Source organism: Amblyomma americanum, chromosome 5 (genome assembly GCF_052857255.1).
Source record: "Amblyomma americanum isolate KBUSLIRL-KWMA chromosome 5, ASM5285725v1, whole genome shotgun sequence".
Classification (NCBI taxonomy): domain Eukaryota; kingdom Metazoa; phylum Arthropoda; class Arachnida; order Ixodida; family Ixodidae; genus Amblyomma; species Amblyomma americanum.
Genome location: NC_135501.1, coordinates 4,254,145 through 4,277,369, shown reverse-complemented (window position 1 = coordinate 4,277,369; position 23,225 = coordinate 4,254,145). Strand labels below are relative to the sequence as shown.

General features: G+C 43.9%; 1 protein-coding gene across 1 annotated transcript in view; it reads right to left on the bottom strand.

The window, feature by feature from the left end:
• Positions 1–19,426: 19,426 nt before the first annotated feature.
• The window catches only part of LOC144132242 (uncharacterized), a 56,989-nt gene continuing 53,190 nt past the window's right edge, over positions 19,427–23,225 (bottom strand). Inside the window, exons 5-8 of the mRNA XM_077664495.1 lie at positions 21,287–21,340; positions 20,930–20,983; positions 20,556–20,624; positions 19,427–19,566 (exon numbers count right to left, since the gene is read on the bottom strand). Of these exons, the coding sequence (XP_077520621.1) occupies positions 19,468–19,566; positions 20,556–20,624; positions 20,930–20,983; positions 21,287–21,340 (276 nt within the window). The 3' untranslated portion in view covers positions 19,427–19,467. The remainder of the gene's footprint in view (positions 19,567–20,555; positions 20,625–20,929; positions 20,984–21,286; positions 21,341–23,225) is intronic.

Genomic DNA, 23,225 nt, shown 5'->3' with positions numbered 1-23,225 from the left:
AGAAGTGCTACTTACGCACTTGTCACCTCTCTCTTTGATAAAGAAGGCCAGTTCGTGAGCTAATCTATCTTTACTTCCAGCTAGAATTGATCTCCCCAAATTGTGGTTCAGTTTTTCCCATTTTTATCAATGCAAGAGCGGCAATGGACAGTTAGGTTTTCGAAAGAATATGATGCGTTCGCTAACGACCTTTTGTGTTCCCCAGCACGCTCGTTTACGCAGCGTCCAGTCTGGCCGACGTACACCTTGCCACATGTAAGGGGGATCTCGTAGACTACTCCTGTGGCACACCTTATGAAGGGCTTCGAGTGTTTTTTTCCACAGCTGAATGTTTCTTTAGCACCGCTGCTAACCTTGAGGCACATCTTGACCAATTTGCAGGGGGCGGAGAAGACCACAGGAACTCCATACTTGTTGCCAACTCATTTTAGATTGTGGGACACCTCGTGAATATATGGTATCACCACTGGTTTGGCTTTGCCGAAATCTTCTTTCCGGCATTGCCTCTTCGCCCTACTCTTAAGTTTCTGCAGCAGTGCCTCGGTCACGGCAGCCAAGACGTGGTTAGGGAACCCTGCTTTACGCAGTCTATTTACCTCGCCCTGGAAGCTTGCCCACATCATGTGAGAGCATGACTTGAGGAGTGCTGACTCCATGGAAAGGGTAGCAATAGCCCTCTTAACAGTTTTTGACTGGGCCGAATCAAACGGTAAAAAATACTTCTTGGCCCTAGGAAGGTAGCGGCAGTGTTTTCTGGCGCCACCCTCTCGATATCCCTGCTCTCTGTTTTTTTCTGCAAATCTTCCAATCTTCTTCCCTATTTCCTTTATTATCTTCTTCACTATTTCCTTTATTTCCGCTGGCCACAGCACAGCCAGAACTTAACATAGTAGATAGCAATTGTTGCTGTAGTCATACATATTTTGCTTCTACTTTGTTTTTTAATAAAACCACAGCAACGACAAGAGACTTGATTTTATTTTCTTTACACTCCATTTTAGCATGTTACACGAGGGACTGGTATTGACAAGATACAGGACGTTGCAGCAGTCACCAAGTTTGATGGGCAGATAATGGCAGCAGAATGGTACGGCTATGGTAGTGGTATGGATTTTTCTTGCAGACTCAGTACGAAAATGCCAGTCTGCAGATAATTTTAAACCACATCGAACAACTCTAGGTGAAAACATTGGGAGCAGCATAATCTACATTTACTCACTAAACATGCTGAAAGTAATTTCTAGAGCTCAAAATGAATCAAGTTCAAAAGCATTGTCACGTGCATATTCTGCTGTAGTGACTCGCATGTCACTGCCTGGATGGAGCTGCTCTTATAGGAGGCTGGTTGTGCAGCTGTTGATTGCATTTTGTTGAAAGGAGAGGTGGATCACTTCACTCATTCTGACGTGCTAATGTGACATATTATGAAATAATGTGTACTGAGTGAATTTGTGTGCTAATTGTATTTACTCTTTGACAGTTTCCTAGTGTGCGTGCATTGTAAATTTGGATAAGGCTTAAAGAGTACAAGCGCTGTAGTATGCAGCTGTTACCATTTGTACAAAACATTTAAACTCTGCACATTTGTTTCCCTATCCTCCGCTCGTGTCTTTTCTTGTAGTGCAGAGATAGGAACGGTAAATTAGCTGGGTACAAGTGGTGCTTACGGAATGGCAATATGGGTAGTGTTGGTTTAATGGTCCTACCTGTTGTGGCTGCATGCTCGTGTCTGTTCATCGAAAGAAGCGACTAATTTGTTACTGTATATATATTGGTTCTGTCTCTGTTCTGCTCCCGTTCCTTGCAGAGTACCATCACAAGATTGTGCTGAGGAAGGTTGTTATCACATGCAACCATTCTTTGTCCAGTGGACAGCCTTGTCACATTCCTAGTTCTGCTTGAGCGTTCTTAAAGGGAAACCGCATTAGAATGTCTACGTACTTAATTGCTGTGCATTAGCAGCAGAGCCGTGCACAAAGAGGTAGTAGTGCACCCCCCAAGTGGCATGATGGAGAGGGCACAAATTTTGTCCCCCCATATGGAAAGAGCTGCGCATGCTTATGGTTAGCATTTAGAGTAACTCTTATGGTTAGCATTTAGAGTAAACGGCTCTTTCGCAGATATTGTGATACGCCCGCACTAACTTTGTACTCTGAGATGAAAAAGCAAACTAAGAACTTATCGAAAGAAATCCGTAAAGCGAAAAGGGCATACTTCAGCACACTAGGCCAACAACTAAATACAAACCCAAAGGCAGTCTGGAAATATGTTAAAAATAAGAGAAACAGCAGGGTCTCTGCGCCTGATATACTAGACGCAACTGATTTTGGAAGGGATTCAAAAGGTAAAGCGAGAAGTTTCAATCTTTATTTCCAATCGGTGTTTTCCGATCCCATTAATACACATACTGACTTTCAATCTTCCAGCACCCTGACCAGAATGAATGACGTAGAAATTTCTGAACGGGGGATCATGCTTTTATTACAGAAAATTAAAGTTACATCAGCCCCAGGGCCTGACAACATTTCCAATTACGTTTTGAAAAATTGTGCAGCTTCAGTTCCCCCGTATCTCGTTGCATTATTTCAGAAATCGTTAGAGAATTCTTCTTTGCCCCTTGACTGGAGAAGTGCCAATGTCGTTCCGATTCATAAGAGTGGTGATAAAACTAAAACATGTAACTGTAGGCCCATATCGCTGACGAGCGTGTCGTGCAAAACACTGGAACATGTCATTTATACTCAGTTAATTAGCCATCTACAAAACAATAGTTTTTTTTGTTCGACACAACATGAATTTAGGTCCGGCTTCTCATGTGAAACATAGCTTGTGGAATTCACACATGACATTTCTGTTTCCTTAAACTCCGCCGGTCAGGTAGATTGTATATTTTTAGATTTTCGAAAAGCGTTCGATTTAGATGCTCACATTTCCTATTGTTACAGAAGCTTTCAGAATTAAATATTCCTACCTCACTCTTATCCTGGATTGAGGCGTATCTTGCGGAAAGGAGACAGTGCGTGGTTATCGACGGTGTCAGCTCGGAAAGTGTGGGTGTAACTTCAGGTGTTCCGCAGGGGTCGGTTTTGGGCCCTCTTCTTATTCTCATTTTTATAAATGACCTCACTAGTAACATTTCAAGTATAATCAGACTTTATGCTGATGACTGTTGTATCTACCGCAATATTTCTTCTGAAGCAGATGCAATTTCACTACAGCATGACCTCAACTCTGTATTCTCTTGGTGCAACAACTGGAATATGGCGCTAAACATCTCCAAATGTAATCTGGTCCGGTTTACAAAAAAGAAACAATTCCTCCAAACAGACTATTTCCTTGGTAGCACTGAATTATCCGCAGTTTCAACTTATAAGTACTTGGGAGTCTTTTTTTCTACTGAGCTATCATGGAATACACACGTAAATTACATATCTGCTAAAGCCAGCCGCACATTAAACTTTCTCAGACGTAACTTTAAGGACGCTCCCCTTACGCTGAAGGAGACATTATACATGTCTACTGTACGTCGGATACTTGAGTATGCTTGCGCGGTTTGGGACCCGCATACAAAACTGAATATTGAGGAGCTGGAGCGCGTCCAGAAACGGGCTGCTAGGTTTGTGTCCGCCGATTACGATTTCCAAAAAAGTTCTTCTGGTTTGCGCGAGAAGTTGGGATGGCCGTTACTTGAAAACAGGCGCAAATATTTGAGACTCTCTTTCTTTTATAATGTGCTTAATAATAAAACTGGAATTCCAAAAGAGAAATACATTAATGAACCCAGCTACATTTCCGCCCGCACTGACCACCCACTTAAGGTGCGCGAGTACAATTGCCGTGTAAACGTATTCAAATATAGTTTTTTCCCGTGAACAGTGCATGATTGGAACTGTCTCCCTTCGCGGGTCGCTACCGCTCCTCCTACATCGTTTCTGACCGATTTGCAAAGCCACCTGTCAATATAAGTGCAATAATTCTTGTCCGAGTGTATTATGTTTTAAGCAGTGCTGTATTTTAAAATGTATCTTGTTTTGTGTGTATGTGTGTGTTTAGGGTATGTTTGCCTTTGTACAATGGTTTTTATTTTGTTTGTTTGTTTGTTTTTGCTTCCGTGTGCATGGGTTTATTGTATTTTCTGTGTAGACCGCATCATTCGCCTAATTTATTATGTACTAGATGTTTGTTCTTAATGATGTTTCCCCCCTACAATAATGCCCCATTGAGGGCGCTGTAGGTACTGTGTATAAATAAATAAAAAATAAATATAAAGGTGTTTTTTGATGGCTTACCTCCTTGCATCTCTGGATTACAAAATTCTGCTTACAATGTAAACAGTCTAGTAAGCTTCTATGCTGTTAACTTTGGTGTGCCTCTTGTACCACCCTCTATTCTGGTTGTGCTGACTTCTGGGAAACACCATTGGTTAGACTTCTGGGAAATGCCATTGGTTACTGGGGGACAAGGCACTGGAGCATGGAATCATCTGCTAATCATTGTCACACTTTCATACACTTACGTATTTCTTCAGGCTTCTTTCAGCTTTGCAATGAATCACCTTTTAAGTGGCTGGTATTGCATCGCAATTGCTTTTGCAATTATACTTATACTGAAATCATGACTAATTATGCCATGGCAATGACTGCTCTTGTTTTTACCTGCCCAAATTCTGACATGCTCTCATTGCAGTCATTTTCAAATCACATGGTGCCTGTCAGTGCAAGTGCAGCAGAATGGCCCTGGGCACTGCTCGTGCTTTCTGCAGGTACCGTATTTACACATAAATAAAGCGACTGTAAATATAACGCGAGTGTGGAGTTTGAGACCTAATGAAAATGAAAAAACAAATTCTAATTATAACGCGATCCCAGCCTGCTCATGCCAACTACAACTGAGAGCTTGGAAAAATGGAGACGGCACGTAAAAATACGAAAGCAATGTATTGTCTTCACATGAATATTACATAAACATTATTTCAGAGGCAACACTCTAGAAGAGCGTACAATGTTGTCGAGCGCAGCAATGTCTCCTATGAGTTAAATGCAGTCCCCCACACAGTAGCAGCCGCCATCAGCACCGTGCCACCATTGCAGCATGATTTATGCCGCCCAGTCCTGTGTCCTTTCGCCCTTCTTTCTTTTCGCTACTCCACCCATCTATTTCAGTGCCCTCTCTTTCTTGGCGGCCTGCGCAGCTTTATTTCTACCTTCAAATTTTCACCCTGTGCGCTCAGCATGGCCCCAAGGTCGTCGCAAAGCTCGCTTTATCTAGGAGCTTGGTAGTCTTGCGGTGAAGCTTGCTGTAGCTAGCTTCAGGAGCAGTGAGGAAAAGAAAATCACGTTATATTTGTCCTTGCTTTCGAATATAACGCGATATGCATTCTTAAACCACTGAAGTGAGGAACAAACTCGGGCTGTATTTGTGCAATTGCGGTACTTTTTGCGAGACTGCTCTCTGAATCTGTTTTGCCAAGAGAGTTCTAAACAGGTCCAGGGGCCATTGTGGCACTAACTGTCAATGTTTAAATTCCATCTGTTGTCGCTCCACGGCATAAACATGAATTCTGTGTTACATGCTATATGTAGTTTGAAATAATCATAAGTGAACATTTCTTTGGACTGCAGAACTGTATCGGTGTTGTGTGAATGAGGTATTGATGGCCTGGCATCATAGAAAACAGATCTATCGAGCTCTGTTAGGTGCTTCCTTATGTAGCTAGGACAGCATAACCGGGAAGTGGAAAAGAGAAAGAGGGCATGCCCTATGCAGAGTGGAAAAGATGCAGCTCACATTGCAGATTGTCGTATCACAGAACATGTTAGAATGAGTCAGCACTTTTATTGTGTACTTGACGTATTCACAGTAGGTGCCGTAAGGAAGTCAGAAATTTATTACAGGAAAACTCCTCCTCTTTAACTGCAATTTCGCACTTCTCAGCTCTGAATTTTGCATTTATCAGGCTAGCTTCAGAGCTTCCAATGCACATTAGGGCATTGATTGCGTTGCTCTATTAGCGCTTCCTGCACCAAATGTGGCATCTGAATACACATGAATGCCAGAGAAGGCTGGGCCAGTCTTCTGTTCCCAGTAGATATGGTAGAGGGTACGGTAGGCATCGCAAAAGAGACATTTATTTGAATATTGGGTAATGCAGTATCGCCTGTGCCTTCGGGTAAGGACGTGTTCATATGTGCTTGTTGGTAGCTGCCACCGCATGATGGCCTCCTCTCATGAGAGGCACTTATGCAGTGGTAGTAACCTCTGGGTAGCAAGGTGGTAATGTGGCACTATGTCTGACGACTAGGCGAGGGCCCAGCCTGGAGACGGTCATGGCGTTCCATCTTCTGTCCAGCTGTCTGTTTGCCCCAGGGCTCAGAAAATGCTTGCTCGGGTGCAGCATGGGCACGCTGGTTGCTCACATCTACATCACTTCAACAGTGAGTATATGACGTGGTTGGGTGGTGAGTAGCCGGTGGGCTATGGGGAAATATGTCTGCCATGGTGGGAACGGCAGGCTGATCGGGGAACAGTTATCTTATCTTCGCTGTGACGAAGACAAGATCCAGGATGGAGCACTCTCTAGTGGTGCAATCAACAACCTGAGTTAAATCAAATGAGACGGCCAAGTCAGTGTATTACAGAGAGCCTTGTCGCAGCCAGTTGCTATCAAGGAATTCCAGTCGACTTGAGGTCTGTTCAGATCTCCACAGACAATCAGTTTACTGTCATGAAGTTTGTGCTTTACAGTATAATCAGTGAGAGTGAAAATGGAGTTGCCACCGTCACCTGGCGGTCGATATACAGCATCAATTCCTACAAACAAATTCCAGATCCTAATACTGCACCAGGCAGACTCTGTTTCAGAGAGATCAGGCAGCATCACGTATTCGATACCATTACTGAGGCTGTGCACCCTCCTGTTATCTTGCCCGGGATCAGTGATCACAGTTCAGTCCTGTGCGAAATGAAGCTGGATTACGTCAGAGTTAGTGACGGCGGGCGGCGTCGCATATAGAGCTATGGTAAAGCACGTGTCAGTGATATCTGCGCTGCTCTCGTATCCTACTTTCATGTGTTTGAAACGCTGTCTGAAACGAGGTTGTGTTTCAGGGGAGGAAAGGATCGTTTTGTGCAATTGTGCTGGTGAGTGCTTTAACAAAGGACTTGTTGACATCGTCCCACGATTACCGAACATTGTCTATGAATAGGTGGTCAAACGGTAGACGAGATTTGGTGGCGTTCTTCCTATGGAATTATTCCTTAGCAGTTTACACACAGAATGCACGTGCGCCGAAAAGTCCTCAGTTATGTATTCCTTGGATCCCTTTAATTTGCTAACGTTGCGCATATAGCAGACTTAGTTCGAAAGTCTTAACACCTTAAAAATCACAGGCCTTACTTTTCCATCTCTTTTAACGCATAATCGTTGCCAACGCTGGATGCTATTGCATGCAACACCTACCGTTGTGGTTAGCTGATTTGAGTAGCGTGCCAGGGGTCTCATCTGGAAGTTCGCCAAGCCGTGTATGATTAAGTTGTTCTTGCGGGGCCGATTCTCAAGATTATCGTTGTTTCGGTCAATGCTATGCATAATGCCCTTTATGCCAGTGAGAGTTTCTTCCAATTCTTCAACACGAAAGGCGGCGTCATTTGTAGCAGCAGAAGCCGCTTCTAGTTTTGTGAAACGATCGTCAAACAGGGCAATCTTAGCAGTGAGGGCAGCGAGTTCTTGGCTAATGCGGGCTTGACTAGCCAGTAATTCACCCAACATTTTTTCTGATCCTGACTCAACACCATGTTCGGGGGTGGTCAAGGGTTAGCCTGAAATTGATTGGTCCCATTTAGGCATGGTATCAAGTAGCGGTAATAAGGAGACTAAAGCAATGCTTAATATTTGTGCCTCTTTCGCTTTGACGCAAATCGTGACTCAACCAACCCGTGGGAACAACGTTCTAGATCTTTTCTTGACTAACATTCCTGAGGCTGTGCACCCTCCTGTAATCTTGCCCGGGATCAGTGATCACAGTTCAGTCCTGTGCGAAATGAAGCTGGATTACGTCAGAGTTAGTGACGGCGGGCGGCGTCGCATATATAGCTATGGTAAAGCACGTGTCAGTGATATCTGCGCTGCTCTCGTATCCTGTTTGAAGCGCTGTCTGAAACGACGTCAGTTCACGAGTTGTGGAAAATGTTCAAAGAAAAAATTTTAGAGTTACGTGAAATGTACGTCCCTAGTCGGATCTTGACGTCACGACGAAGCAAAAGCAAGCCTTGGTTTAACAAAACTGTGCGCAGGTTCATATACAAAAGACAGGCTGCTTACAGGGCGTATAGAAGGAATCCTTCTATACAGAACAATGAAAAATTAATATACAACAAACGCAGCGAAGGTAGCCGTTAAACAAGCAAAATACTTCGTTTTTCTTCTTTTCATTTGCCCATAAAAGAGCGCCCTAAAGAATTTTGGCAGTTCATGAAAAGGAACGGCAAGGATCAAGTATCGATTCCATCTCTTGTACATGAAGGTTCCATTATCGACGAGAGTATCGATAAAGCTGAGTGCTTCAACGAGTTCTTTTCTTCTGTATTCTCTGCTTCTTCCAACACCTCTCACGTCGAGCTCAATTTTGGTCGAGTTAATTCTGATCACATGCGTGGTGTCGAGTTTAATCACAGAGGAATTGAGTTGATACTCAAAGGGCTGAATGCTGCCAGTGCTCCTGGTCCTGACGATCTAACAACTGCTCTTTTCCGTGCATGTGCGTGTGAGTTGTCTGCATATCTGAGAGTCATTTACACAAAATCCTTAGAGGAAGGAGCACTGCCTTCTGACTGGAAGTTAGCCAATGTAGTTCCTGTGCACAAATCTGGCCCTCGAAATGTTGTTTCCAACTATCGTCCCATCTCTTTGACGAGTATTGCTTGTAAAGTTTTGGAACATGTGTTTTTCACTAGCATTATTAATCATATGAATACGCATTCCTTACTAAGCAATCAGCCGCATGGTTTTCGTAAGGGCCTTTCTTGTGTAACACAGTTGACTGAACTAATTCATGATCTGACAAGTGCACTTGATGAAGGGTTGTCTATAGATTGCGTCTTCTTGGATTTCAAGAAGGCATTTGATGTTGTTCCTCATTCTTTTTTGCTTGAAAAGTTGTCTTGGTATAACATTGATGAGAGAATGATTGACTGGATACAAGATTACTTGCACTTAAGGAAACAAAGAGTGGTTATTAATGGAAAATTATCAAGCGAATGCATTGTATCTTCTGGTGTACCTCAAGGATCAGTGCTCGGACCTTTGTTATTTTTTATCTTTATGAATGACATTTGCTCTAATATCTCTTCTCATATTCGTCTGTTTGCAGATGACTGCGCATTGTATAGGGTCGTTGATAGTCCGAATGACTGTGTGCAGTTACAGAATGATTTGAACAGGGTGTCTGATTGGTGTAAGATATGGGGTATGTTTATTAACTTGCAAAAATCTGTGTATATGCGAGTCACAAAAAAGAAAAAGCCCCATGAATTCTCTTACACAATTAATGGGACACAACTTTCGTCAGTATCAGAATACAAATATCTCGGCGTATTCATAACCTCCAACCTAAGCTGGAGACGACATGTCGACTATGTAACAGGAAAGGCGTGTCGCGTTCTTGTTTTTTTAAGGCGTAACACCAAGAAATTCCCTTTAGAAACAAAAGAGTTACTTTTTATGACAAACGTTCGCTCGGTTCTCGAATATGCCTGCTCAGTATGGGACCCTTGGCATAAAACGGATATAGATAAACTTGAGAGGGTACAAGACTTGGGTATCCGATATGTCTTTAACAACTATACCAGGAGCTTTAGCGTTTCACGTGCAAAAAACTCACTGGGATGGAAGACGCTTGAAAAACGTAGATATTGTTTGAGGTTAAAATTTTTTCATGGTATTTACTATTCCAATACTGGCATAAACCGTGACCTGTACATCCATTCACCAAAATATATTTCGCTACGTCGTGCCCATTGATTAAAAGTTAAGGAAATTAACTGTAAATCAGAGATGTACAAATATGCTTTTTTCCCTAGGTCTAAAGAGATTGGAACCGGCTCTCTGATGAGGTGGTATTAATTACGTCAGGTGATTTATTCTCTTCATCTCTGTGAAGGCTGTTTTTAGGCTGTATTACTGTTGCATCATGGTTGCATTGTATGTGCTGCACTTTGTTACCTTTCTTTTCGTTTGTATGATGTGTTATTCCCCCCACTGTAATGCCACTTGTGGCGCTGTGGGTATTACAATAAACAATAAACAAATAAACATCCCCAGAAAGAAGGAGCAAAAGGGCGCCGCCGAAGCTCCTGCATGCAGCCGGCCGCTACTACGCGCACGCCCGTCGATGGATGGATGGATAGATACGGCTGAACCCTTTGCATCGGGCGGTGGCTCAAGCAACCTAGCCATGTCTTGTGAAATTTTGCTCCTGTCTTGCTTTTAGCCACCAATCAGATAACCTTCGCTTGGTTACTTCTGACCTCTTAAAATCCACTTTCCCTTCACTATCCCTAAACCCCAATGCCTTGGGTAAGTCAGCCCCGCTGCTTTCCACTGTAGGGTGAAGCCCTTTACAGAAAAGTATCAAGTGTTCAGCCGTTTCCTCCTCCTCTCCGCACGCAATGCACAAAGTGTCTATCTCCTGGTGCCTGACTCTATACGTCTTAGTCCGCAAAACTCCAGTCCTGGCCTCAAACAACAAAGAGCATCCCCTACAATTATCATAGATATTTTCTTTGACAATTTCCTGTTTAAAGGTCCGGTATGTTCCCAGTGCCGATTTCGTCAGCATCCCTGTTTTCCACAGAGCTCTCTCTGTTTCTTTAACCTTTTTCTTAACCGATAATTGCTGATTTGCCCCCTTACCGCTGTCCAGATATTTGCTTGTCATTTTTCTAGTTCGCTTTCTCCATTTCGTGTCAACATTCTTTATATACAGGTATCTGAAAACTTTCCTAGCCCACTGCTTTTCCTCCATCTTTCTCAATCGTTCCTCAAATGCTATCTTACTGCTAGCCTCTCTGCTCTCGAAAGACGCCCATCCCATATCACCCTGTACCCCCTGATTTGGTGTATTGCCATGTGCTCCCAAAGCTAACCTCCCTACTCCCCGTTGTTAAATTTCCAGCCTTGCTTGAACATCTGACCTCATACACAGGACCGCATTACCGAAGGTCAGGCTAGGGATCATCACCCCTTTCCAGATCCCTCTTACCACCTCATACCTATTGTAATTCCACAGTGCCCTATTTTTCATGACAGCTGCATTCCTACTAGCTTTATTCATTACATATTTTTCATGCTCTGTCAGATACTCAGCACTGTTATTTATCCACACCCCAAGATACTTGTACTCATTCACTACACTTAGCACGAACTCCTGTATTCTATGCTCGCCGCCCTCTTCATTAAATATCATGACTGCAGATTTTTCCTTACTATACTTGAAGCCTAATCTATCTCCCTCTGTACTGCATATGTCTGACAACTTCTGCAGGTCTTCCTTGTTGTCAGCCATTATCACTATATCGTCCGCGTATATTAGTCCCGGTAATGTCTGTTTAATCAATTCCCCTTGCTTGAAAAAAGATAGGTTGAAGCCTAGTCCGCTCCCCTCTAGCTTGGCTTCCAAACCTTGCAGGTACAACATGAACAACAAAGGGGCCAGAGGACATCCTTGTCTAAGCCCCCGCTGTATCTCTACAGGCCCTGATACATTTTTTTTCCATTTTATGAGCACTCTGTTACCTCTCTATATATCTTTTAAAAGATTAATTGCTCCATTTTTCACATCCAATGTGCCCAGTATGTCCCACAAATGCTCCTGAGTAACGTTGTCATAGGCTCCCCTAATATCCAGAAATGCTAGCAATAAGGGCCTATGTTCCTTTTCCGCAATTTCTATACACTGTGTCAATGAAAATAGATTGTCCTCCAACCTCCTTTGTTTCCGGAACCCATTCTGTAGTTCCCCTAACACCCCCTCGTTCTCCACCCAAGCCTGCAGTCTATCCTTTATAATTTGCATCACCACCCTGTAAACCACAGATGTCACTGTTATGGGGCGATAGTTACTTACGTCTGCTTTGTCCCCCTTTCCCTTATATATCATGTTCATTCTACTTAATCGCCATTCATCGGGGACTTTCTCCATCCAGGGCTGGCAGCGCCGCCCCGCGGAGAAACATGGCGGAGTCAGACGGCGCTTCAGCAGCCTTTGACCAGGCACGGAAAAAATAGAGGAGGCTATGTCTAAATATTACCTAGAGGAAAGGTGGCGCCACCGTCTACGCGAGTTTCTCACCTTTGACCAGGCACGGAAAAAATTGAGGTGGCTATGTCTAAATATTACCTTTTTCAAAAATTATATAAAGCGCACTTGGGACAACAGACAAGGGAGACCAAACAACTCAAGCGCTTACTCGCAACTGGGCGTTTATTCGAGAAACACACAAAAGGAAGAACAATTACAAACAAAACAAATACCATCGCGCAGGCGTAACAGGAAAAGTTCTCATGCAGGTGCGTCAAGATAAGAAAACTCGCTCGCATGCAAAACCACCATAGGGTCGGCAACACACGTGTGCTGATTCTTACGGATGTGATAGGCCTCTGAAATCTCTCTGGTTAGCTGATTAGAGTGTCGGAACAAGATTTTAGTTTGGTCAAGCAAAGGCTTGCAGCCGCTGCATTTCGAACAGTGCTTAGCGAGATTAGATGAAGGCGACTTATTCAATGACAAAAAATGCTCTTGCAAGCGCACATTAAGGCAGCGGCCCGTTTGACCAATATAGGTCCGGCCACAAGAAAAGGGAATGTGATACACCACTCCTTTTGAACATCTGACATAGCGGTTCCCGTGATTCACAGTGCACCGCTTTCTTTTATCACATACACCACTGCTAGAGCGCGCAGCAACCTTCGCACAAACACTACTAACTAACCATATCTAGTTGATGAGAAAACCGATGAACATAAGGTATGACTGCAATACTTTTCTTTTTCTCCTCAGAACCATTAAGAAGTGACCTATTGAACTCTTTTACTTTTTTGAATACCTTGTTAGAAGCTAAAAACACCTTCCCTAGAGGGAAGGTGGCGCCACCTTCCCTCATGGTAATAATTAGTGCCTGGCACGGAGGAAGGAAACCATAGGAGAGGCCCTCGCTACAGTGTACTAGAATACTTAAGTATATTCTAGTACACTGTACCCTCGCTATCCAAGCCGCATGACAAAAAACGTGCAGGAAGTCACGTGGTTTTGCAAGGCCTACTGGGATTTGTTGGCCGATGGCGCAGCCAATAGCAGCGTTGGGCGCAGCGGAGTCGTCTGCTTCACGCATCACCCATGTCGGCAGACCGGTCGAGTAGAGTTGGAAATTCGCATTTTTATTCAATCGTTGTGGTCCGCGGGAGGCACAAAGTTCCAGAGGCCTGTAGTCGGTGCTGGTCTTCATTGCTGTGCGCTTAGTTCATTCAGGATGCCGTCTTGACGAAAGCGGTTGTTTTGGAAGCCCGCGACAGCTTTCTCTGAAAAGGCTTGGCTTGGCGCTATTCTCTTTCGGCTTTGTGCGGTTGCGTCCCTCAACGCTGCTAGCCTTGTTCCAAGGAGAAATTGACAGTGCCGACGGCTCATAAAGCGATAGACGACAGTGACACGCTGGTTTATGGTTACAGCAGCGCGGGAAGAAAAAGTGCGAGTCGGCGCTTAACTGTTTTGTGTGTGAATACGTGTTCTGCGTGTTCCTTCATTTTTGTGTATTTTTCCCGCGCTGTATTAACCACAAAAAAATACAAACTCGTCCAGACCGTGTCCTTGTAAGCATACCCGTTGCGTCTACATTCCCCTATGCATGACGGTCACAACTGGTGGCGACCGATATGCGTGGGCCGCGGTGTGCTCACCGAAGCGTGCAGTGCCAAGGGAGCCGCGCCGCACGCGATGGTATCCGTCAGCAAAGCGATACGCGAAGCAGTCTGAAAGCGTACCATATGTTTACTGTACGCTGTGCGAGCGATATGTCAACTGCGTGCAAGTTTTCTCCGATATGGACCCAGTGGATCGACCGACCCGCGCTGCTGTCTCGATCGAGTGCTGTTGTGCGAGCGTGAGGACACACAGCCGGGTTTAGTAGGCGCAGTGTTAGGTTTAAAACATTTGCGCTTAAGGGTGGTGAAGTGTAAGGCCATGCCTCTGTAAGATTGAGTGTACCTCGCAACTTACCGTTTACCGAGATGCCGAGTCGACCCTCGCGACCACCTCGCCGAGTTGCACTTTCTTGCATTCAGCTGATTAAACGGATTAATGCAGTCCAAAATTTGTATTTTATTGGACAATCAAAATATGAGCTTTAAAAAGGTTTGAAACAGCATAACACTTATTACAAAACATAGCTTGCTACCTGAAGCAAGCAAAATCTTTTAACAAAAGTGATAACACATGGAAGGAGAACACACATAAAAAGGATTCAACAAAAAAGACCAGAAGAAGAAATGCACAACTGAATTAGATCACTTTGCAACCATGAACCATTCAAACAGAGAGCGTAAAACATATATAGGAAGGCAGTAAATGGGGGCTTTGCGACAGAAAAATATTTGTGGACCGATCTTGCCAAATTGTGTGAAAGCTTTAATTTCTCGGTAGTTGTTTCTGCATCACAAAGTTGATAAAATTTAAGCGATGCAAATGCAATGTAATTGGAGCACTGCATGGAAGTGACTTGAAAAATTGGTAACAGTTGTCGCAGCTAGTGGAAAAAGTGAATCATTTTCCTCCCTTCTGCTTCATGTATTCCTTTCTGTAATATATGTAAAGAAAGGGAGCACCCTGCTGACACTGTTTCTATTGTTGCATTGTTGTATTTGACTCTTATCTGCCTAGCCTGAAACAGTATAGAAATAGCATAATTTTCTGTCCAATTTTCTGTTCTGTTTGTTGTGTACTATGTGGTACTTGTGTGCACATGCTGTTTTATATTTGTCAAAACCACGAGCCAACCAACATAGTCTGCACATAAGTCGGGCATTTGAGCTGTGCACAACTAAGGCGTGATGACAGCTAAAGAATGTTTAATATAATGTACAAATTGCGGCTGGTAGAATGATAAGGTTGTCCTCTGTATGCATGAATGTACCAAGTGCATGTGGAAAAGTGTTTTCATCATTTAAGAACATGAATTTGTTGCAAAACTTATATGCTAGTGCTTACTCTGTTTCTGCGTGCAGTGGGATGATCACCCCCTTTTGACACTATTACTTTGAAAGGCCAAAATCACCTTCAGTTGTGTTGAATATCTAGAACTAAAATTGTAAGTATGGTACACTAATTACTCTCTTGATTATTCTGGCTTCTATAGTATGAAAAACATGCACTCCATATTTTTTACAAAATACGAGATACCTCAGTCACCCTGTACCCTAAAGGACAGTAGTGCAGGCACGCTGTAAAGAAAGCTCTGGGAGACTGCTAACTGCAGCCCCTATTCTTGAACATCAGTGACCAATAGTACATGTCCATCTGTGAGTCTACAGCATATAGATTCATGAACAAGAACTAGCATTTGCGCTCTGGAAATGTACTGATTTTACTTAACTGACTTCTGTTTTAAAATGTGCGTATTGTTCATTTACCACAAAAGAAGAAAATCTGATTTTAGGAAGCAGGTAATTTCTGGTTGATTCAGTAGCAATCAAGCTAAATCAAAACCCTGATTACTCCTGAAAAAACTGACAGAGACTGCCATCAAGCATGAGCCCAAGTTGGTGGCGTACATGACGCATTCACATTAAAAAGCTATTCTTTTCAATACTCAGTATGACAGGTTGTAATCTACTCTAAACTGTGAGCGGCCGTTTGAATAGAATTTTATTCTGACAAAGTCAGACATGAAAGTCTGTTACATGTAAGATTCTTATTCAGCTCACATTGCGGCAGCAAGCTGCAGTGTCAACATGAAGCATGGGACCCCTATAGGCTGGTTGCATTCATACTCTACGGTAAATTAAGAAATGTGCTGACGAAAACCAAGTCTGATTTTTGAATTGTCACTGTCGCATCAGTCACTGCCCCTTGAATTGAGTTATTTTTTTAAACATCTGCCGGACCTGAGCAGTGTGCAGGCTCTCGGTTGCCTGCTTGCCAACATGAAACAAGCGCATGTTGATGTAATTCTCTGCAACACTTCTGACAAGGTGTATGTAATGATTGTCGAGTGGAGAGTTGTCGAACATGTGCTCATGAAGTTCATTGAAGAGCTCTCTACCGTGGAATGCGTAAAGAACCTCGTGAAGAAGATCCGTGAGTAGTGTTCTTGATGCCAATTTGTTCAGGCGCACTGCTGTACTGATCACCGCCTCCGGTTTTTGACAGATCTTCAGTACACTTTCTGATGGGTATTTCAGCCCTCCTTTACTTTTCCTCTTAATTAGTGAGTAAATGTTTCCTCGTTCTGTTGTGAGTAGTGCACTTGTGCAGTGCTCACAAGTCAGCTTTGCAGCCAATTTATGAGCTACATAACCTGCCATGTAAGCCACAATTCGGCCTCCACATTCACTGATGTAGCCTGGAGCTATGATGTAGTCATGGTCTGCAGCTGTTACCTGAGACTGCTGAACAGCATCACTGTCTAGAAGTTGCCTCCTTGGTGCAGATATATTCAAGACCTGAGAAGAAATAACTGTTGCACTGCTGCATGACAATATGGAGATGCTGTCCAGGCTCAGACAGTTGCCTTTTGATACATCAGACAGTTCACTTTGAACAATCACTTTTTTTAAGGCTGCACGAAACTGCTGTGTAGTAGGGTTGTCATTATGCCCGCCATGAGCTCGAATCAGGCCAAAAAACAGTTCCAAATGGTCCTGGCAAATTTTGTGGGCCGGAATGTACTTCAGCACTCGTTTTTCAGTGACAAGAAAATGAAAAAGACTAATCAGGTTTTGCATGCAGATGATAAAACCTAAGAAACCTGTCTTTCGGTTTGTTTCAATTATTCGTCTTCCATTTGCAGACTCCTTCAAGGAAGAGCGGTAATGGGTTGTGGTTTTGAATATGCCTTCGAAAGCTTCAATGTTCTTTTCATTTATAGGTTTCTTCCAACCTTTCTGATATGGGCTTCTAGAATTTAGGGCATCAAATGTCTCATTAATTTTCAACAAAAAATTCTCTGTTGCCTGTGTGCCAGAAAAACCTTCCAGGTCAAGTTCCCTGCACTCGGCTAGTGCTGTCGCAACAGAAGTGCTCATTACTTGGGCAGCAAGTCTAACATTCATGGGCTGCCGCTGCCACTCAATATGAGCTCTGCGCAACTTGTTAGCCAAATGTAGGCCTTCTTTCTACTGCACAGCATGCAGCCGCTCAATATGCTCCCATGACACTGTCCTTCCTTGGTGGTCAATAAAGTACCTCTTGTGTGCCAGTGCATTCCTCACAAGTTTTAGCATATGGCAGGGATCCAAAAAAGCTGCCACTGGTTCCTGGGTAGTTGGGTGTCGAAAGGTTGTTTTTAGGTCTCCCACATGTTGGAAATCACACCCAAGCTCTTGCAACATAGCCAGATTTGCGGGCGCCCCGTCACAAATGAGTGAAGCAACCATAGCTCCAGCATCCTGTGCCTTATGAAGGCACTGGGTGAAAAGGTTAGCCCTCTGTGTTCCAATTAGGCCATCAACTAGGAAGTACCCAAGGGGCAACTTCCATTGCCCATTAATAGCCACAGCCATTATAACGAATGCAGCCTTTGCTTGTGGCAAAGAGTCGCTGTCAATGCCACTGCCAAAGTCAACAAACCCTTCAAAGTTGCATTTGTTCCACTGGATGTTTTGCCGAATAGCCATTTCATCAACCATGAGGCTGCAAACTGTTCGGTGCCCCTTGCTTGCTGTTTCAGCACACTTCATTTTTAGTGCATTGAAAGCTTCTGTTGAAAGTCCTGCCTGGCCATCAACAGTCTCATACCATTTTCGCAGAGTTCTGGGATGTGGGAGGCACGTGTCAAAAACTTTCCTGACATACTGATAGGCTCGTGGGGAATAGAAATTAAAATTAAGGCAAAAGTTCTCAGTTCAGGGGAGTACTGCTTTGGAGTGCCAATTCCACCATGCTTTCCGACTTTTCTTTTAAGTAGGTGCTTATTTACTTTACCCAGGCCATCTAAAACAGACACTTGCTCTGTCAGGAGGATATTCTCCGTAGTTAAAGCTGACAGAACAGATTTTAGTTCCGCAATTTTCTTTTGCAGTCTCCGCCTTGTTTGCTGCAGCCTTTTTATGCTTTTTCTTGACTGAGCATGCATTGCAGAAAACCATGCAGCCCTTGCTCTCAAGTAAGCTTTTTCGGGTGTGTCCTCCTATGAAGAGAGATAGAAAATGCAATGCATCTTCAGAACAATGCACACCCAAGCCTTGCATACCACAGTTACAACAGTGTGCACATATAAAACACAAAGCACTATGAATGTTCCATTAAAAGAAGAATGAAGAAGCTCAGTTAATCTTCTCGTCCTACTTTAATATCAAAGTGATTCACCTCTGATGGAAATGCTCAGCATGCCATCACTCACAACGCACAGAAAATTCACTTGATCATCTTTTTCTCGCACATTGTTCCATAGCAACAGATCATTTGCCCTGTCACATATTTTACCAGCACCTCACCTCGCATCAAGCCGGTAATGCCACAAGGGTAACCCTGTTTTTGTCCAGATGGAAAAGTACAAAAATTCACCTGCAACCTTAATGATGAAAGAATGCAATGATTTTCCTTCCAGGATTGTCATGATAACAGAGTCTTTGTTATTTCAGTCAGGATCACTTTCTTATATGGATTCCTCACACTTTCAGTAACAAAATTTGATTTCTCAGATGACTAATTCGCACCTGCTGTTTATTTTTTCTTTGTGAATTTTCGTAAGAATATTTACTTGGCAATGATGTTTCTCGACTTGCACCTGAGTGCCGTACCTACGCTGCTTTTTTTTGTTTTTGAAACAATTTTGTTCCGAATGTGTCCCCCCCCCCCATCTCCCCCTATGTAATGCCCCTAGTGGACCCTTAGGGTACTTGAATAGATCAATAAATGAAGCTGTGACTCACTGATTCTCCTCTGGTATATGGAGAGGTGTCCAAGAAGAAGATTCCATAATGTGCTCCTCAGCTTGATATGCAGGCCACTCACACACTTAAAAATTCATTGGTTTATTGATTAATCATTGCATACAATATACCATGCAGATCAGTTAGTAGATATTTGTAAAAATTGCCACGGCGAAATCAAGCTAAGTCCATTCACACAGTCTGGGTGCCTGCACATGCTGTGTTAAAGATTATGCTAATAATGCATGCTGTGGATGGGCCACTCACACTATCAAATACGCTCTTGGCATATGCACAAGCATTTGACATTCATGGTGTGGAATTCTGCTTCAGAAATAGGCACATTTGACAGGTCCATTTACCATTGCTGGCCTCCTTCTTCGTGGCGTCCCAACAGAGGCTGGGTCGGTTGGCAAAGTCGGAAGTTCCTGCATAAGATAAACTGTTTAGTAATGCAGCCCACCTTAGGATGCCTGTTGCCCTGTTCTCCTCCGCCATGCATCAAGGCATAAGAAGGAAAGCAGGACATGAGGCTAATCACAACATTACTCGGCATGCCCACTACTGGGCCACGCAACAGCTTCAGTGCATATGTACTCAATGCCTTTCGATATCACTGCAAAAGAAAAACGCTCGCACATTGTTAAACTCATATCACCTAGCATGTTAAGGTAATGTTATATGTCTACACATTTTATTTTTATTATACACTCAAAGTGTTGCAGAAATAAAGCAGGGTTAATAGCACAACTGTGTAGAAGCGTGAATATATACAGCTTTAAAAATTATTGCATTAAATTTTGTGTCGTGCAATCTCCTTTTCTGAATGCCCACTGGAACTGACGTTAAAGAGGTTGGCATGTACCTATATAAGAAGTATTTCATGAAAACTTATACAAGGAACAACTGAAAAAGAAGAAAACATGACAGTACAAATTGTTCATGTAGCACGCATGCCAGTTTGCACCGAATACTTTCTACATAGCTGTCAATGACCTTGTCCAAAATCAGTAAAACCAGTTTGGAATAACGTGAGAAAATTTTGTAGAAAAGATATCACTGACCTGGTGGAGTATGTCTTGCATAGCCAAATTTCTCTTGATACTGACAGATTATTTTTAGTGGAACTCTGACGAGATGACTATATTGATTTGTGTAACGAACATAAGCAATGAAGGCACATGAAAGAATATTGTGGCAGTTACTAATGTGCTTATGTGGTTCCACAAAAAGGTACCATCCTATATGAAGGATCTTTGCAGAACCTTCTGCACTCTGCTACTGTCTCCGGTAAGCACGGGGCCTGACAAACAACTGCAGGTTCTACTGCACTTTACATTGCAGAATTGCAACGACATCCTACCTCATGCAGTGAATAAACCTGGATGGAAACCACACAGGACGATATGAAACTTACTGGTGTAAGTTGAAAGGCTTGAGATGGCCCTGGCTGAATGTCCAGCATTGTGGCCACATCCATAGATGCCTGTAAAAAAATTTTGTTCAGGAGAAATGTGTGTGTACCGAGACATAACAAGCGTTCAGTTTTAAGCACCTAGTGAAAAGTGGAGAAGCATCACACTACTAGACCGTTTTGAGTTATGTCTGAAGGAATAAAGATATGACTGGTGTGCTGAGGTGGCTTGGGTCAAAACCTCCTCTGAGCCTGCGCCAGGAAGCTTTCTTTTACATAAAAATTCACTCGTTTCGTGACTCGTGCTGCGAGATAAACTCACCGACACTGTCAATCTTCTAGCAGTTGCTGTCACAAAATGGTATATCGTAACATACCTGTTGTGATGGGCCTGGTAAAGTTTCCTGGCTTTCAGTGACATCCATAGGTGCCTGTGAAAAAAAATTTTATTCTTGAGAAATATGCTTCTACCAAAGCATAAGATGTATTCAGTTCTAAGCAACTACTGAAAAATAGAAAAGCATCACACTGCTAGGCTGTGTTTTCAGTTCTGTCAAAAGGATTATAAAAAATGACTAATGTGTTGAGGCGATTCAGAGAAAACTTCCTCTGAGCCAGTGCCAGGATGCATTCTGTTACAGAAATCTGTTTTTGGTCGCTCGTTCTGCGACATAAACGCAGACACTGTTGTTCTTCGAATTGATGCAGTCACAAAATGGCATATTGTAAAATACCTGTTGTGATGGGCCTGCCAAAGTCTCCTGGCTTTCAGCGACATCCATAGGTGCCTGTAAAAAAAAATTTATTCTGGAGGAATGTCATCATCGTCATCATCAGCCTGACTACGCCCACTGAAGGGTGAACGCCTCTCCCATGTCTCCAATTAACCCTGTCCTTTGCCAGCTGCGGCCACCGCATTCCCGCAAACTCCTTAATCTCACCCGCCCACCTAACTTCCTGCCACCCCCTGCTACGCTTGCCTTCTCTTGGAATCCACTCTGTTACCCTTAAGGACCAGCCGTTATCTTGCCTTTGCATTACGTGCCCTGCCCAAGCCCACTTCTTCCTCTTGATTTCAACTAGGATGTCATTAACCCACGTTTGTTCCCTCATCCACTCTGCCTATATACTTCTGGTTTCTTAACGTTACACCTGTCATTTTCCTATCCATAGCTCACTGTGTTGTCCTTAACTTAAGCTGAACCCTCTTTATTAGCCTCCACATTTCTGCCCCATAGATGAGTACCGGTAAGATACAGCTGTCGTAGACTTTTCTCTTGAGGGATAATGGTAAACTGCCATTCGTGATCTGGGAGAACCTGCTATATGCGCTCCACCCATTCTTATTCTTCTAGTTATTTCCCTTTCATGATCTGTATTAGCGGTCACTACCTGCCCTAAGTAGGCATATTGTCTTACTACTTCCAGCACCTCGCTACCAATTGCGAACTGCTGTTTCTACTTTGGTTTTCTGCATATTATTTTTTAGCCCCACCATTCTGCTCTGCCTGTCTAACTCATTGATCATGCTTTGCAGTTCTTGTCCTGAGTGGATTAGCAAGGCAATGTCATCAGCGAATCGCAAATTACTCAGGTATTCTCCATTAACTCTTATCCCCAAGTGTTCCCATTTCAGGCCGCGGATTACCTCCTGTCAACAGGCAGTGAATAGCATTGGCGAGATCGTGTCTCCCTGCCTGACACCCTTCCTTATTGGAATTTTATTGCTGACTATATGGAGGACTATGTGTGATGAACCAGTTTCTTAAAATGGCCCTGGGTCCACACTGGGCATGAGGAGATTGATGCACAGACTCCAAAATGATTTTGAAGTGATTTAATTAAAGCATCTGGCTCGATGCCGCTTACGGGACAGAAGCTGGGCTCGTCGTCGCCGAGGCTGAGTCAGCGTGGTGTGGCACGGGCTCGATGAATGGCTGGTTGTCTGCAGCGGCCGGGCTGGGAGTTCCTCGTGGCTGTGCTGCCCTCGTTCTCGGCTGGTCGTTGGATGAGCTGCCAGGCGTGGAGGCGCGTTGGCGAAGGTCGAACGTTAGCGACGGCTAGACCCCGGGCTCAGGTCAATGCGCAGCCCCAGTCTTCTGCCTCGCTCCGTCTCCGGCCCTCTCGTCCACTCGCCCCGATCGCTGTCCCCCTTCCTCCCGTCGGCTTCCGCTTTTAAAGCCTTTGCTTCTTTCTTCAGCCGTGGCCGCGCCTTTGTCCACTCCCCCGTGGCTCTCGAGGGGTGCATAATGACGGGGACACTCAAGCGTCGTTCGACAGGGCCGTCGACGGTTACCATATATGGTCATGTTTCTCCGCCACAACCAAATATGGTCATGTCTCTCCGCTGCGACCCGACGCCAGGACGGCGCGGCCAACCGTCTCCAGGAAAGTCACTGACCGGCTCGCCGTGGCACCGGTGCATGTGCACGAATCGTCACATCCGCTCCTTTTTAGAAGGAATGTTCATTGAACACTAGGAATTCGTCATACACACACACGCGCACACACACACGCCGCGCTGTTCGGGCCAGTATCCCGCACAAGTCGCCCCTTTCTTCCCCACGAGCACCGAGCCAGAGCGGAGTTTCAGAACAATTCTTCACCGTAGATACCACTCGAGTGCACAATATAAGACCATAATTAACAGTATGTACAACATCTCAAACAAGA